This window comes from Myotis davidii, unplaced genomic scaffold (genome assembly GCF_000327345.1).
Source record: "Myotis davidii unplaced genomic scaffold, ASM32734v1 scaffold70, whole genome shotgun sequence".
Classification (NCBI taxonomy): domain Eukaryota; kingdom Metazoa; phylum Chordata; class Mammalia; order Chiroptera; family Vespertilionidae; genus Myotis; species Myotis davidii.
In genome coordinates this window covers 2,214,598-2,230,736 of record NW_006282434.1, presented here as the reverse complement: position 1 = coordinate 2,230,736, position 16,139 = coordinate 2,214,598, and the positions used below count along the sequence as shown (strand labels likewise).

General features: G+C 38.2%; 1 protein-coding gene across 1 annotated transcript in view; it reads left to right on the top strand.

Annotated features, from left to right (window-relative positions):
- ENOX1 (ecto-NOX disulfide-thiol exchanger 1) overlaps positions 1–16,139 on the top strand; it is a 271,625-nt gene that overhangs the window by 25,708 nt on the left and 229,778 nt on the right. The window contains exons 2-3 of the mRNA XM_006752974.2: positions 6,675–6,818; positions 7,614–7,751. Of these exons, the coding sequence (XP_006753037.1) occupies positions 6,675–6,818; positions 7,614–7,751 (282 nt within the window). The remainder of the gene's footprint in view (positions 1–6,674; positions 6,819–7,613; positions 7,752–16,139) is intronic.

The window sequence follows — 16,139 nt, the reverse complement described above, 5'->3', positions numbered from 1 at the left end:
TTTCCTTTTTTACTTTTCCTTCTTCCTTCTATGCTTAAATTCATTTTAAAACATATATATGTATGCATATACATGTAATTTCTATATAATTTTAATATTTTTTATAAACTTATAGGAAGAGAGAAAGCACATTCCAGATTCTGTGCTAGCAGCTGGGTATGCAAAGGTGACTTGTTTCCTTAATCATTCTAATCTTGTTGTTTATTAGGGACATAAACAACTAATTAGAACATGAAGTTACAAATGCTGGTGTAGAGAAAGGCACAGAGTGCTATGAGAGCACAGAGGAGGGAGTACATAGTTCTTTTGTCTTCTTGTCTTGAATAACAAACTAAAAACTACATGGAACAGGAATGGCATCTCTCCTCAGGTGTACTGTGCTGTGATGTGTGTCAATTCATGACATTTTTGAAGAGTTTGGAGATTTTATAAGTATAAAGGTAACAGGTCAGGTGTTACAGAAGACCTTTTGATTTCATGACTTTGACATAAAGCACTGTCTGGCTCAGCCCTGACTGAATTGGTCTCTGCCTGGTTCCATCCTCTGCTCATACCATTTCCTAAAGCTGACTTTTCTCTCTAACACTGAGAAGGATTATTTTAGCTTTATTAGATCTAATGTTCTTACTTTATAATTCTCTCATTAGAAATTCCCTATAAAATGCAATATCTCATAAAATCTAATCTATTCTAAATCTCTTCTTCAAAATCTTAATTCTTTTCTTTACCATTAATAAGGAGATTTTTCATCACTAATAACCAAATTCCAGGATGCACTTATACACTGCTTAACGTTGGGGCTATGTCATGAGAAATGAGCCATTAGGTGATTTTGTCATTGTTACGAATATCATAGAATGCACATACACAAACCAGATGGTATAGTCTACTACACACCTGGTCTTATAAGGTATACCACTGTCATACATGTGCTCCACCATCAACCATTATTTTTTTGTAAAGAATTTCATGGCATCCTTGCAAAATGTTGTCAATACGGTGCATGACTATATTTAACAGACTTGAAAACTTTATCATGCTTTATGGTGTAGTACCTTAGGTAATCTTCATTTTCAGCTGCCTTTTCATAATCCTCTTCAAGCTTTCTCCCCCAAAACACCCCTACCAATGTAGACTTCATGACATTTTGTGGAAGGGGCAGGGGAAAGATTTATGTAGTGTACTTTCTAGGGAACCACCTGAAAATCTGCCTCAGTCATTTCCATTCTCTGGAGTCCCCTTTTCCCTGGATAGCCACCAAAGATCCCTTCTTTCTTTCCCATCAAAGTATTTATCCTTAGTTTACTCTTTTACCACATTTTTCAGAGCAATTCCACTCTGCCTCAAAACTTGCAGATTCACTCACCTCCTAGGTTTGTAAAACAAAAGATCCAGCACTTAACAGAACCTGTTCTCCTTAGAAGCCTGCTTAGTAGTCCCCTACAGTAATTACTAGTACAGCTTGTCCTTGGGATCTTTTAGAGTTTGGAAAGATAACAATGAGAATTATATAAAACTGATGAAAGACATTAAGCTGTTCTAGTTGTTCCTCAATGGGAGAGTTGGTATGAATAGCTTAATTTGCCATTACAGGAAGAATAAAAATGTTCCCATTATTAACCATAGACAGCTGCTTAAAAATTATGAAGTGAATACATAAGTAACATCTATTTAACAATATTCTATATTGCTTTAAACTATATAACATTTTCATAAGTTCAATAGAGTAGCCTACTGATTATATGAGCAAAGTGAGATATTTTCTTAGTGATAGAAGAAGAAAGTAGAACTTTGGGAATATATATTTTTCTTTTTATAATCATGTATGATAATGCTAATGAATAATTTTTATAAAATAAGAATGTTTCATATGCCAAATGAAAAAAGTTTCTTTGGAATCGACTTTAACAAGACATTAATAAATCTGAACTCCTCTCCACCCCCTTTTATTAGGAATCTATGTTTTGTGGACAATTATGGATGAGTTTTATTAGTGTGTGTGTGTGTGTGTGTGTGTGTGTGTGTGTGTGTGTCCTTGGGACTATAAATGTTGAACAAAGTTGGAAAGAGTTGTGTTATAAAGAGTGGGAGAAGCCTGTGCCATTTTTAAGGCTAAATAGTATTTTTATAGGTTTAGTGAGTTTCAAAAACTATTTGCCTTATTGATAGAGCTCCATGAAATTCTGAGCATAAATATATCTCATTGAACAGTCATAAAATTGGGCATGAAACTTTGTACTTGAATATACCTTAACAAAAAACAAGTTAAATTTTAGGTGATGCCTAGACAAAACTTTGGCCTTTGTACATCTGATTGTGAAAATCTTACTTCACTAAAAGCCAGTTGCACAATTGGTTATGAGTTTCATGAAAGCTTTTGTAGTTGCATGGGCAAAAAAAAAAAAAAAAACTTAGGTAGAAAAATTCATACATCTTTTAAATTACATTATATTATTTTATAAAGGAATTGTGGAAAATGAAGACATATTCTTCTACAATTTAGGTGTGGCACAGAAAACTAGGGCAATGCTTACTTTTAGAAATATCAAGTGTTATTCACTGTTTTAGAATTAATTACATAATTATCCAGCAGAACACAAAGATCCCAGGGTACCTTAATGGGAACACTACACTTCCAAATAAAATAATTATCATCTGCTATATTCCAAGTGCTTTATTTGCTATAATTTTTAACTACCCACATCTCTGTGTGTAAATAAATATCATTAAGGATATTAATCTTTCTGTTACAGTAGATGGCAAATACAGCAGGACTTGGAACATGTAGTTGATAGGCTAGAAATGGTTCAAAGTGGTTTTTGTAATGAAGGCCATAAGACCTGCCTTTCCCTTTTTGGGAAAATTTGCTCTCAACTCAGATCCCATAGTTATAATATTACCCCATTCCCAATGGTAAACAAAATGTCAGTACTGAGACTTCTTATGAATGTGGCTTCTTAGTGCAGTGAGACCACAATGTCTGACCAAAAAATTGGTCATTAATGCACCCTTTTGATGTATGACCAAAAGGGAGAACTGTGGGTGAAAAAAAGGGGGTTCTTTGGAAAGTAACCTCACAGGGTGATCTGAGCATTAATTCCTAACTAGGCAGGGTATGGTGGGTAGTCACATCTCAGGCCAACCTGTCCATTGTTCTTGTGCATTTAGGGCCATGGTTGGCAAACTGCAGCTCGCTAGCCACATGAGACTCTTTGGCCCCTTGAGTGTGGGTCTTCCTAAGCCTTAGGAGTACCCTAATTAAGTTAATAACAATGTACCTACCTATATAGTTTAAGTTTAAAAAATTTGGCTCTCAAAAGAAATTTCAGTCGTTGTACTGTTGATATTTGGCTCTCTGACTAATGAGTTTGCCGACCACTACTCTAGGGTAACACTTTTGAAATACTAGAAGTAAGACACCTCAAAGGGGCTATTAACTCTTAAGAGAGCACATGCCCTTGTTAACTATCCTATAATCCCAAACCCTGCCTTCATTTCTCCAATCTTCCTTAATTTCAAGTGCATAAAATAGCTACAAAACTGTTATTTTCTGGAGCATTTGAGATCTTGTTCCCCAGCATATGTCATCAGTTTGGCTCAAATAAACTCATAAAGATTCTCTAAAGATATTAATTTTTCTATGGTTTATAAATATGAAAACTAAGGCAGAGAAATTGATTTGAATGATAAATTAGGCGTTATGATCTTGAATCATTTGAGGAGGCAGGTATTCAATGGAAACAATAGATGTTAGTGGAGAACAAAAATAGCTCTCATACTAGATAGTAATTAATTGAAAATATCACCTTCCTTGCTAGCTGAGTAATCACCTCAATTTTATTTTTTAAAAGAATTACATGTCATCCTTGATACTCTTGGGAATGTCTAAGATGTGATAGAACTTACTTTAGAGTCACCATTCTAAGTACATGGTAGCCACATGAAGTTGTGTGTCATTCAAACCATTGGATTCGTAGATTGAAGAGGTGCAATAAATTGAAATTCAAAGCTTCTCATTGGGTGGGAATAAATCCAGGTTTACAAACCACATCTTGCTAATGCTTTTTTAATGAAACAGTATCAGTTTGTTAAGATGGGCATGAACAATGTGAAGATGGGTAGAAGCCATAATCACTAAGGTGAAAACTAATATTGGGACAGACATTTACAGAACCAAGGAAAGTGAACACCATCTCTAAAACATTGGATCAAAAAGGCAACGCAAGGTACGGCTGGTCAGGCACAGTCATAAAGCCTACAAAGTAAAGAGATGTTCTCTGATAGAGTGGTCCAGAACTGAGATTCACTATACAGAAAAAAAAAATTGTGAGTATTGCCCATTGGGGATAACCTGATACAAGGAAGCCAGTCAACTAAACTTCATTTGGGGAGATAAGTAAGATAAATAGTGACTTTCTGATCATCTGAAAGGACTCCACTACATGCCCATTTGAGCAGAAGAATGGACACATTCTAGCCAGACTCTGCTTTGGTGTTCTGAAATGGTTGGAGGTAAACAGAAAAAAAAATGCTTTGAGGTTTGGTTTCATCACAGAAATATTGCTGGTGTGTGGATAGCTAAAGGGCAGACATTTTAGTTAGCTACATATTTATGTCACTGAGTTTATTTCATATGGTGCGGATCTCTTGTCTGATGACACCCATTCTCTGAGATAATTGATGCACCTATATAAACAAGTTCTGAATTCATTTGGGTAGTAGAGTTTAATTGCAAGGTATAAAATATTTGTCTTGCATACAGTTTGCTCCCAAAGTTGGAATTATTCACTACTGCATGATGCAGATGTTTCCTCTTTCTATATTCTGTTGGAAGAAATTTTCCACTATCTCTTAGGCTCCTCTAGTTGAGGGCTAGAGATTTGTGGAGAACATGGAGACAATTTGCTTATTGTCCACATATCCTTGAGATATTGAAACTTAAGCTTCCATTTAAATTAAATGTATTCTCAATTGTCAACAATTTGTTCTTAGTTCCATATGCAAAGGGTTACTGTTTCTTGCATGGAAGAATCAAAGGAATAAAAGAGGGCACCATAAAAGGTCCAGACTTCACACTAGATACACTGACAAACAGACTATATAGGGTTTGGCAGGTGATGGGAACTGTGAAAGAATTCACAACTGAGAGAAGAGATAGATGCTGAGAGAGGGAGTTTATTTTACTTTCCTCCAAGGGAAATGGTCTGTGCATTGCTAATAAATTCAGGGACCAGAATCAAAAGGCAGCTTCCTCCTTTAAATGGTAACAGCTGTGATTGCTATGTGATAAGGAAGGGAGGAAGATTTGGGGCTGAGACCTAGGGAAGTGTCCTAAGGAGGTGGCTTATCAGTATATTTGCCAAGCCTGTAAAACATGCTTACAGCAAAAGTTATGAAGAGTTCAAAAGAGGCTTATTTGAAGAGAAAAGAGGAAGGGAACTTTCTACTAACTACAGACTCCCTGGTGCTAATTATCCCTGAGTTGTAAAAACAGTGGGGAGGAGAGGTATGCAAGAATGTAGACTTGAGAGTAACTTATCTTGTCTTGCAGTTTGAACAGAGGGGCTGTTTGAATCAGAGGAGCTAACAATCTTGGGGTTTAATTACCAAGTGCTTCTCATAAACTGTGGAAGGCCACCACAAGGAAAAAGAAGGGCCTTTTTCCTGTTCTTACATTAAAGGCCTTTCTCAAACATATAATGCTAGAATATCCATTAACAGAAACATGGTTTTAAAAATTTTCTAAATTTATACCTAAATAAAAATAATTATTTAAATTCAATCGTTAGATTAAATCTACTTAAAAGTCAAACTTCTCACATCACTCATCTAAGTGCAGCATGTTTTACCATCCAGTTTTGGATTGGTGCAAGTGCACTTAAAATATGTATAAATGTTATGTTTTTGCATTTCTAAGAATGCAAAGAAGGCATAGAATTTTATAAAGAGTGTGATATAGATGGGTCCTTTGCAAGTTTATTTAATGTTTTATTGTTGTTTTTGTAAGAAATGTGCTTTGAAAAATCTAATTTTATACATATTAAAATTAGATTTTGTTATATATAAATTGTGACCAGTTAAATTTATCTTTCCATAGAATTAAAAGACAAATGTTTTTCCTTTGCTGCCTCAACACGCTCTAGATCTTCTTTCATGAGCAGCATGCCATTATTTCCTTTGGCCTTTCCTGACTATTGTAGTTTGGGTGCACTCCTTTACCAGTCTCATGGTGAATAGATTCTTGCTTTTTTTCTCCCTCTCCCATACTTCTTCTTCCTCTCTGAATATATTTCACAGATGACTGTCTTCCAAAATAACATCAGTTAATTTTTTAACTTAAAAAAAATCATACTTAGCCCTGAGTCTGCCCTCTCCATTGATGTGTAGTGTGTGGAAGAGGCTGTGCAGGGACTGATAAGCCCCATTTGTGAAGTCTCTTCAGTAGGGGGCCAGGCACTCACTGCAGATGGGCTGTTTATTCAGCCAGCACTGGCCCTAGCTGGGTTCAGTGTTGACCCACCTTCTCAGAGGGCTCTGAAACCAAGCCAGGAGACAGCTCTACTTCCGTGCCTGAGATTAGATGTTGTTCTTGGTTGTTTTTGAATAGACAGTTTTTCTTTAGAAGGCTCCCTCAGTTTATTATTATGGTTTTCACTCCTTTTCCCTTTTTGCAGAATCTGATGATCTCCGTGGGGACCCTGCACTCAGCCTTCAAAGTGCTCCTGCCCCCCAGGATGCTCGTAATTCAGTAGTAGATGCTGGTGGCCTTGAAAGCATCACCCAGTGTCCCCAACGGCTTCCTCAGATGATGGCTGCAGGTAAATGTTGGTGGCCAGCCCAGGACACAAGGCATTTTGAGTTCTTAGTGGAAAAACTTGCCCAGGCATGAAACTATGCTTGGAACCCAGAACCTGGGCTCCTTAAAGAAATCAGGCAGTGGAACAAATGAACATCAAAGAACATTAAGTCAAATTTGACATATTTTGTGGTGTGTATGTATTGTTGTTGTTTTAGCTCTGTGCTATTTGTAGTATCATTTATTTGTTTATTTTGCTTTAGTGAAAGCTTGCTTATAAGAAATATTTTGGCGAAGTCACATTTTCTTAATGCAATGCTGTAAAGAGTTTATAAAGGAGGAAATCTGTTACAAAGTAACAGTAAGTTCAGTCAGGACCATTTTCATGAGTTACAGCTATTCTAGAGATTCTATTAGTTGAAAGGTGTGCCTGCTCCAGAATTTATGTATTTTCCATCTACCAAGCCAATTGACTTGTGTTACCATGAGGGTATTCCTGCTTTGTCTGGAAACCTTGGAACTGAACTGATGTTGTTTCACTAGGAGAAGAAAGCGATTCTTCGTTTTTCCAGAAGTACTTTCTTGATGGCATTCTGTGTATAATATAAACTACATGTCATTAAGTTTCCTCCCAGAATGTATTCGGAAACTCTTTATACTTATGTCTGAAGGAAACATTGCTGTAGATTATGTGCTTTGCTTTTTTGTGGTCTGGGAAAATGCTAAATGAAGCCTCACATCTCTAGAAACGTAGTTTCCTTTAAAACAAATACCCTTGCCTATTGACTCTCAGTCATTGTTTATTTTTTTCCTGCAGCCGCGGATGGTTTGGGGAGTATAGCGATAGACACAACCCAGCTCAACATGTCCGTGACAGATCCCACAGCCTGGGCCACCGCCATGAATAATCTGGGCATGGTTCCCGTGGGGTTGCCTGGACAGCAGCTTGTGTCTGGTAAGCTCTCTCCCGGGTTTGAAGCAGCAGTGCCAAAGGGCGGAGGTGACAGGTGCCCAGTAATCTCTCCGCACGCAAGTGTTGAGCGTGGCCAGTGACTTATGCCTGGGGCATGTTTGGCAGGGTGTGCTTGAGATTCTTTACCTCGTCACCTTGCTCTTTTGCCTAATAGCCATTCTCAGAAAAAGGGCCGCATGCAGCGTCTATCATCTGCAGCATTGCAACATCAGCTCCATATTTTTAAAAATTGGTAAACAGAGGGCTAAGATTTGCTTTCCAATTTGCAAAACTCTTTCACATGCCTTATGCCACTTGAATCCACAGTCTTCTCTTTGACACTGATGGATACTTATTGTCGTTGCTCTTGTTAATGTTCTCATTTTAAAAACAGGGAAGCAGAGGAACAAAATTCAGGTTACTTTTCCAGCATTGAAGTGGCAGAGCTAGAAATCCATTCAGTCCCACCTTTTCTCTCCACCACACTTTGGAATCAAAATAGAATGCATTCAATAGGGAAAATGTTTAGAAATGTCACAAAGCAGGAAGTCACCATTTACTTTGATACATGATTATTGAGATTTTCTATGTGCCCTCTCACAAGAGCTTTGAGAAATAAAAGATATACCTATACAAGTGTCCTTGAGGAGCATGTCTCCCTAAATTGAAAAACACAGCAACAACAACAAAACCCAGCATAATTATAATGTGTAGAATCAGTTGTTAAGTAGTGGTTCATGCTAGGAATGTAGTAATTTCCAGAAAGATATATTACTGAGGCTCTGAGGAAATTGGGAGTTGAGCTGTCTGGAAAGATGCATAGGATTTGTATGTATTCACTCCTTCCTTCATTCCTTCATTCATTCAACTCATATTTATTGAGACACTATCCTGGTGTAGGGACTCCAGCAGTAAACAAAACAGGCATGGTCCTTGCCCTTCCAGAATGTGCAATAGAGAGGTGACTGTCAATTATAATACTACGTTCCATGCCTGCAGGCCTGTGTAGTTTGTGCTGAATTGACTAAGCATTTAGTTTCTTTCTTTCTTTTTTTTTTTGGTCAATATTGGCCATAGATGTGAAAGTCTAAACTAGCTATAGTAAATTATACATATTTTTATGCTTATGTGTACATATAAGTACACACATATGTATACATATACACATATATAAAAATATATAAAATTCTTAAATATAACAAGAATGAACACAAGAGAGGATGGGAGATGGGGAAAGTGAGAGACAGCAAAAGGAAAGTCAAAAATTGAGTTATAAAACATTATACTTAATATATTTATAAAATTCTCCAAAATGTTATAGAAGTCATACAATTGAAGATTAGTCTGCTATGGGATGTGTGTATATGCACATGAATGACATTTCTGATGCTTTAAATGTGTGTTTATTCAGACTCCTTTTCCCCATAGCTAATCTAGACAGATACTTGCTTCTAACAACTTGAGAATAAAGATTTGTATTTTTCTACCCACATTCTTCCTCATTTTCTATCCACATAATTGAAATATTCATGTAACAGAAATTACTTTACTTTTGTCTCCACCTCCCACTTCTCTCAGAAAATGTTGGGTGGCTTCCAGAGTGAGCCACACCTCAACAATTCATTATCTTTTCTTATTATTTTGAGTCTTCTGACATTTTAACCATGACCAATTCATGCTTTTCTCAGCAACTTACCATGTAAAGGATTACAGCCCTACTCATTATAGAAGATTTACCATATCTGTCCTGAATTACGTTCTGTATCTCCTTATTAGCCAAACTGCCTTTCATGGTCTTCCTAAGAATCCCTTCTTTATCTTCCAACTTCGCTTTGTTCTCAGGGCTGGCTGCCAGCAGCGGGGTTTGCAGTATCTCAAGGTCAGGCTCTGTTTTATTTTATTAGTGTTCATGTATTTTCTTACAGGCTTTTCTTTCCTGTACAAATATTTTAATTACATTATATATAAGATTTTCTATATGCATTTTAATACCTTATTCTAAATTATTTTCCATTTTACAGTTTTATATTTAAAAATTATAAAACTCCGTTGAATAAATATTTCCTACTTTATTTAATTATTCTAATTTTACATGTAAGCTGATTCCATTTTTTCCCCTCTGACTAGTCAAATTTCTTTGGAGACCTTAATTTCTTCAAGCCTATAAAAGCATTTCATCTTTTCTGTACAATGATGATTGTATCTCTTTCATGGGACTATTGTGATATTTAAATATGGTAAATTGCATAAAATACAGCTGTTTGTTTTTTTTCCAGCATAGTCAGAGAGCCACAGAGTGTTGCTTCTCTCTTAGTTTTCATACCACCACCTCTGGAATTCTTCAGTGTGGCTCTAGAATGTTAGAGGCCATCTTTAATGTCTCCAAAGGGATTTTAAGATTATTTAGTGTAACCTTCCTTCCAAGAAATCTCCTCTAAAATATCTCTGACAGGATTATGGAGAGCCTGGATTTTATGAGCACTTGGCTTTCTCTCAAAGTTTCTGATATTTCTAAATGACCAACTACTCTTCCCCTATTAGTTAAAATTAAACTGACACTAAACCCATTCCTTACTACTTCTTCTGTTTAATAAAATTATTAGCAAAGCAAGGTGTATAGTTTCATATTCTCTGATTTTAGCAAAGCGATTTTTCAGGACATCAGATCACTTATTACATGCCTTTCTGAGCTGTAATTGTAAGCTCCCACAATTCCACTCTTCCATTTTCCTCCCACTTCATCATCCAGATGTTCCCCTCTACAATCCCATTTCCACTTTCAGGAACTTCCCTTTTACTTTCTTCAATATGCAGTACTACTTGATATCATTACGTTGAGTTTGTTTATTTTATCCAAAATATATCATTATATTAAACCCCGTACTCCAAAGTCTTGGTTTATCTATAAGATAATATTTACCTCCTATGTTATTGTTTTGTGTTTATTTTATTCCCCATACTTTTCGTTTTGTAGAATTATTTTTATTGTTGTTGATTTGTTCTTATTACTTTGTGCATTGGCATTATCAATTTATGGCTGTTGGCATCAATTCAACATCAATAGGCTTCCCCAATTTGAGGTTCAGTGGAGAAGGAAACTTTACTCAGTGCAAACGGCTTAATTGTGATTCAGCACAGCTGTGAAAACAGCTTGGCTGTTAGGAGGCCCTGGGACCAGGCCCCTCTCCAGCTAGATAGCTCTGCTCTGCTCTGCTCCCTCTGTTCTGTAAACGTCTGCTCTTCCCTATGCCCGTTTGCTCTGCTCTGCTGTGTGAGACATCTCTGGTGTTTCAGCTCCGGCCAGGGAAACACAGTTTTTAGTCTTGGGTGGAAAGGGAAAGCACACTCCCAGAGCCAGAGGGGAGCTGACTTATAAAGATAAAGGTTCTGCCCCTGGTTGCTGATTGGTTTGTCCTCAGGCAAACTAGCACTCCAAATCCTTGAAGTTTGATTGATGCAAAAGGCACTCTCCTGATTGGTCAGAATAGAACTGCTCTGAGTGGTCATGTAGCTCTGATTGGATGGAGACCACCTCAATCCTATTGATTGAAATAGGATTCCATAACTCCTTTCTAAAGGCTGGGTCAGCTGGCAAAAACAGTGCAGGCAGGCAGTTCAGTGCAGGCTTCTCACTGAAGTGCAGTTTTCATGAGAGGCCCCTGTGTAGAAATGGCTGCTGGATTCTGTTTTTTAAATTTTAGCCAATTAGCCACCAGGAGCTCTTCTTAGCAGGCATCTTCTTTCTCAGGGTCCAGAGTGTAGATCCAGGTTTTCTGAACTGCTCTGTGGGAACATCTGTGTCCCACAGTTGTTGGTATGTAGGGCAGATGTCATATAAGCATTTACCTGGTCTAGCAACCGTGGTAAACTTTGTGTTTAACTCAAGCAATTTGCTATCTTTGTGTGTTTCCTCGGAGCCTTTACGATGCTAATGTGCAAAGTGTAGTTTCCAACGTCATATCTAGTATGTAGGATTCCCCAAACTTAAGCCAGCCTTTTAAAAAAAATCTAGTGTCAGGAGACACTAGAATATAGCCATCTACCAAATTTTCCCTTTCCAGGAACTCCCACCTCTGCGGTCATAAACTGACATCCAGAATATTGCATCCTGAGTTTTGAAACCATCTGTGGAATGCGCTGCTCCCTTCCTATATACCCTGGCTTCTTTTCCAAAGTTATAATCATCAACTGGAAGAGTTGAAAAGCAGCTGAGTCTCCAGGTTTTAACTTTCTTGTCCAGGCATGCATGGGAACTGTAATGCTTTCTGGATAACACCCTGGCCATGAGATTATACCTTGCTTGTCTCTAAACTTTTTGAAAAAAATTTTCCCTAATGTCAGCAATTCCCCCTTAGTTGTTATTGACTTTAAGTTGACATATCTTTTACCCCAAGTTTCTAAGCATGCCATTTTTTTACATTTCAAATACGTGTTCTGAACAAGCATCACATCTCCCTGTTAGCTATGAAAGGCTATAAACAAAACAATGCCACATGCCTTATCAGGGACCAGCATGGAGCCAAGAAAAGAATATCTTGTAGATGTGAACACTGAATTGTCCTTTGGCTCATACCTTGCTGTTTCTTCTTCAGAAGCCCTGAGTTTACTATCACTGCCTCTGTGCCCTGCCACTCTGAGGAGAGGTTAGCTTTGTAACTCATGGGGGGAGGGGAAGGTTAACATGAGTTACAGTCTCCCCTTTACCCTCTCCCATTCACTGAAGCATTTTTATTCCTCTCTGCTTCCTTGAATATTTTTTCTAGTTTCCTTGTTGGGTTGTTTAATCCTCCCAGGAACACCTTGATCCTCTTTAATATGCCAGATTTGAAGAGGCATTTGTTAAATTCTGTCATCTCCTAAAGCATCACTCTTTTAACTGGGATTTATTGAGCCAGATGTTGTGCTGAATACAGGAATATGAGACATACACCTTACTTTCATGTTTTAGAGTCTATTGGGAGACATAGAGAAGAGTAAATAAGCAAAATACAAATCAACATGATAAGTGGTTCTGCCACTAACAGATAAAGGTGCTGTAGGATGTCACTGGAGAGTGTTAAGCAGGGGAGTAGTATGATTAGAGCTGTATTTTTACCAAGCACTTTTGTAAGTCCTGCAGATAACTAATGGGAGTGTGGAAAGGTTGGTCGCAAGGAGATGGGATGGGGGCTGTAGCAGTTACTCAGATAAGAGAAAATAATGGCAGTAATAGCAATAATGATCATGGCAATGGAGGTGGAGATAAGTGAAGGGACCTGTGAGACACTGAATTATAGAAACAGCAGGAAGTAATGAATGAGTCCACACAGAATCTAAAGAGAGTAGAGAACCTACAATGACTCCTGGGTTTCTAGCTTTGGAAATTGTGTAAGTGGTGGGGTCTTTTACTGAGATGAGGAAGGCTAGAAGAAAAAAAGGGTTGGGGAGGGTGGTTTCTTTCTGGATGTGTTGAATTTGAATAGCCAGTTGAAAGAAAACATGCGGTAGGCAGTCACATTTAGGTTCTAGGACTCACAAAAGAAGGATGGATGGAGATGCAACTTTAACAGCCTCAGCATGTGGGTAGTCACTGATACTATGTGCCTTTCTGCCCTGGCAACACTTCTGCTGCGAAATTAGAAATAGACCCCTAGCTGCTCACTCAAGTGTCAGCCCAACCTCCAGTTGTGTCTCCATATATTTTTTTTTCTCTACATCCTCTTTTTTATCCCACTAGATTCCTGTCCATTGCCAGGCTGCAAGGTCTGAACTGAGAAAAACAAAGTCCTAGATAAAACAAATATAATCTAGGATTCTACACTGAAACCATTTCATCAGCTCACGGATGATTTTCCATTTGTTGTAATTTTTCTCATTATCAAGTGTCAGAAAACAAATAGGCTGTTGACTTATGTTTCACAATTTATGTACCTGATTTCCTGTATTCTTGACAGTTCCGTTACACTTTCCAGAGTTATTTACCCTTTTCTCCCCAGGACATTAGGACAAGTACATTGGTATATTTATTCATTCACCAAAGTATTACTGGAGGTTCAAAATATACAGTGTATTTTACAAGGCACTAGAGAAATAGCAATTTACACAACAGACAGGTGATACTCCTGTGGAGAATACATATTTCTAAAGAAACAGATGTTATTCAAATAACTGTGCAGATGATTATTTAATTATAATTGTGGGGTATTACAAAAGAGGGATGGGGAAGCCTAACGTAGCTGGGAGGTGCTGGAGGGGGCTCAGAAAAGGCTCCTCTGGCCCTGCTGGCGTGGCTCAGTGGTTGAGCATCGATCTATGAACTGGAGGTCACGGTTTGATGCCCGGTCAGGGCACATACCCGGGTTGTGGGGTTCAATCCCCAATAGGGGGCATGCAGGAGGCAGCTAATCAATGATTCTCTCTCATTATTGATGTTTCTCTCTCTCCCTCTCCCTTCCTCTAAAAAAATTAAATAAAAATTAAATAAATAAATAAAATTAAAAAAAAAAAGCTTCTCTGAAGAGGCAATATTTAGGCTAAGACCCAAAAGATAAATGACAGTTATCCAGGTAGCAGGAGGGAAGAGCAGGAAGAAAAGGGTAATTTGGGAAGGTAATTCTAAAAGCAGAAATGCTCTGCATAAAGGCCTGACATGATAGAAGCGTGGCTCCTTTAAGGAAGTAAAAGGTGGTATATGAAGGCAAGAGGGCCTGGGTGGGGTGAGGCTAGTAGATTGGCTGGGGCCAGATCATGCCTGCCACAGTAAAGAGGACAGATATTGTTTGCAAAGTTTGGAAAGATTATAGGTGGAGAAGAAAGCTCTAACTGACTTAATTGTGTTTTAATTACTTGAGTTGTTTTATAGGGCTGGACTGAAGAATGGCAAGAAAGGAGGCTGGGAGTCCATCTAGAGGGCTGATGGAAGTCCAGAAAGAGATTATGGAGTAGAGGGCCTAGCTATGTCCACATGGGACTGGAACATGGAGCACCTACTATGTGTCAGGCATTGCCAAGGTTCTGGGGACACAAACATCCTCCTGGAGTGTCATTCTAGTGCTGTATTTATGATGTGTATGTCTACAGTGTTTCTACAGATAAGAGAATTTGGAGAAAATTGTTTCCAAAAAAATGTTTGCTTCGGCCTGTACTGTGTAGCACACAAGGTCATGGACATCACTTAAACCAAATCAAGGCTCCGGAAGTAACTTTTCATGGGTGACCACAGTCTATATATCCTTGTTGGCTAGAGAGGTTATATAATGAAAGTCCTTTTCAAACGCTTACATAATATAATATAGTCTTCTGAAATATAGTTATTTTTTCTTCCATGGAATGTAGAATATAAATTTCACTTCTCTGAGTTTTTCTGTAAAGAGGGAGATAATATCAATATCGGAGAATGATTGCAGCTTTCAGAATTGGTCACATAAAGTGTGGGACATACTGGAGGAACCCAAGAGTTTTCGTTTTCTTTGCTATCCCTGAAGAGTTTAAGAAGGAATAGGGAAGGGGAGTAGGGGGACTTTGGTTGACTCCCTATTTTAAAGAAATAAAAAAGGAAGACTTGGCTCCTGTGAAAAACGACTCCTTTGTCCGGACCTTTTCCCTGTTCTAGGAGCAGTGCCAAGCATTCCCTTCCAGAAGCCACGGGAGGCGTCCACTGCACCCAGGGCCTGCCCGTCAGCTGTAGCTCTGCGACAGCATTACTCAGTGTTTTCCATAAGTCACTGGTCAACTGGTCATGGACTGTAGATTTCAGGGCCTATTTCAGACCTTCAAAAACACGAGGACCTGGTGACTACAACGAAAGCCTAAGACCGTGGCTCCCTAAAGCTGATTTAACTGATGTCAGTGTCCTCCTTCAGAGGCTGAGCTGGTGGGAAGTGACAACAGCAACAAAAATAGCCCATTTGGCTTGGGAATGGGTCAGGAAGCTTGCCTCATGCTACATTTCTGTAGTCTTACCTACAATGCAGTTTTACAACTGAAACTGTTTTGTAAAAGCAGCTGAGCCTAAAGCAAAAATACCTAAAAGGTAACTGCAGATGCAAATGTAAAAAGCATATGTTAAGTATCTACTATACTCAAGCAATCGGTAAAATCTCATTTAATCAGGTTTTATCTTGGAAAAGGATGTCCTGGACATCAAGACAAGCTTGAACTGTAATCAACTATATTTTCCTCCTCATCAGGGACATTTGCTTGCTGCCATAGAAGAAACATTTTGACCTTGAAGCCTTACTTCTGAAAGTTTATGCTTGTGGGGCAAAGGGACACTTTATCCTTAAGGGGAAGGCGAAGTACTGTAGTCTTCACCTTCATAAATCTTTCAGACCATAAGGGCATCTTTAAAGAAATATTCCTCACTTCACGGGATGGGACTCTTGTGGCCTCCATCAGTTAACGCTTCCTAGT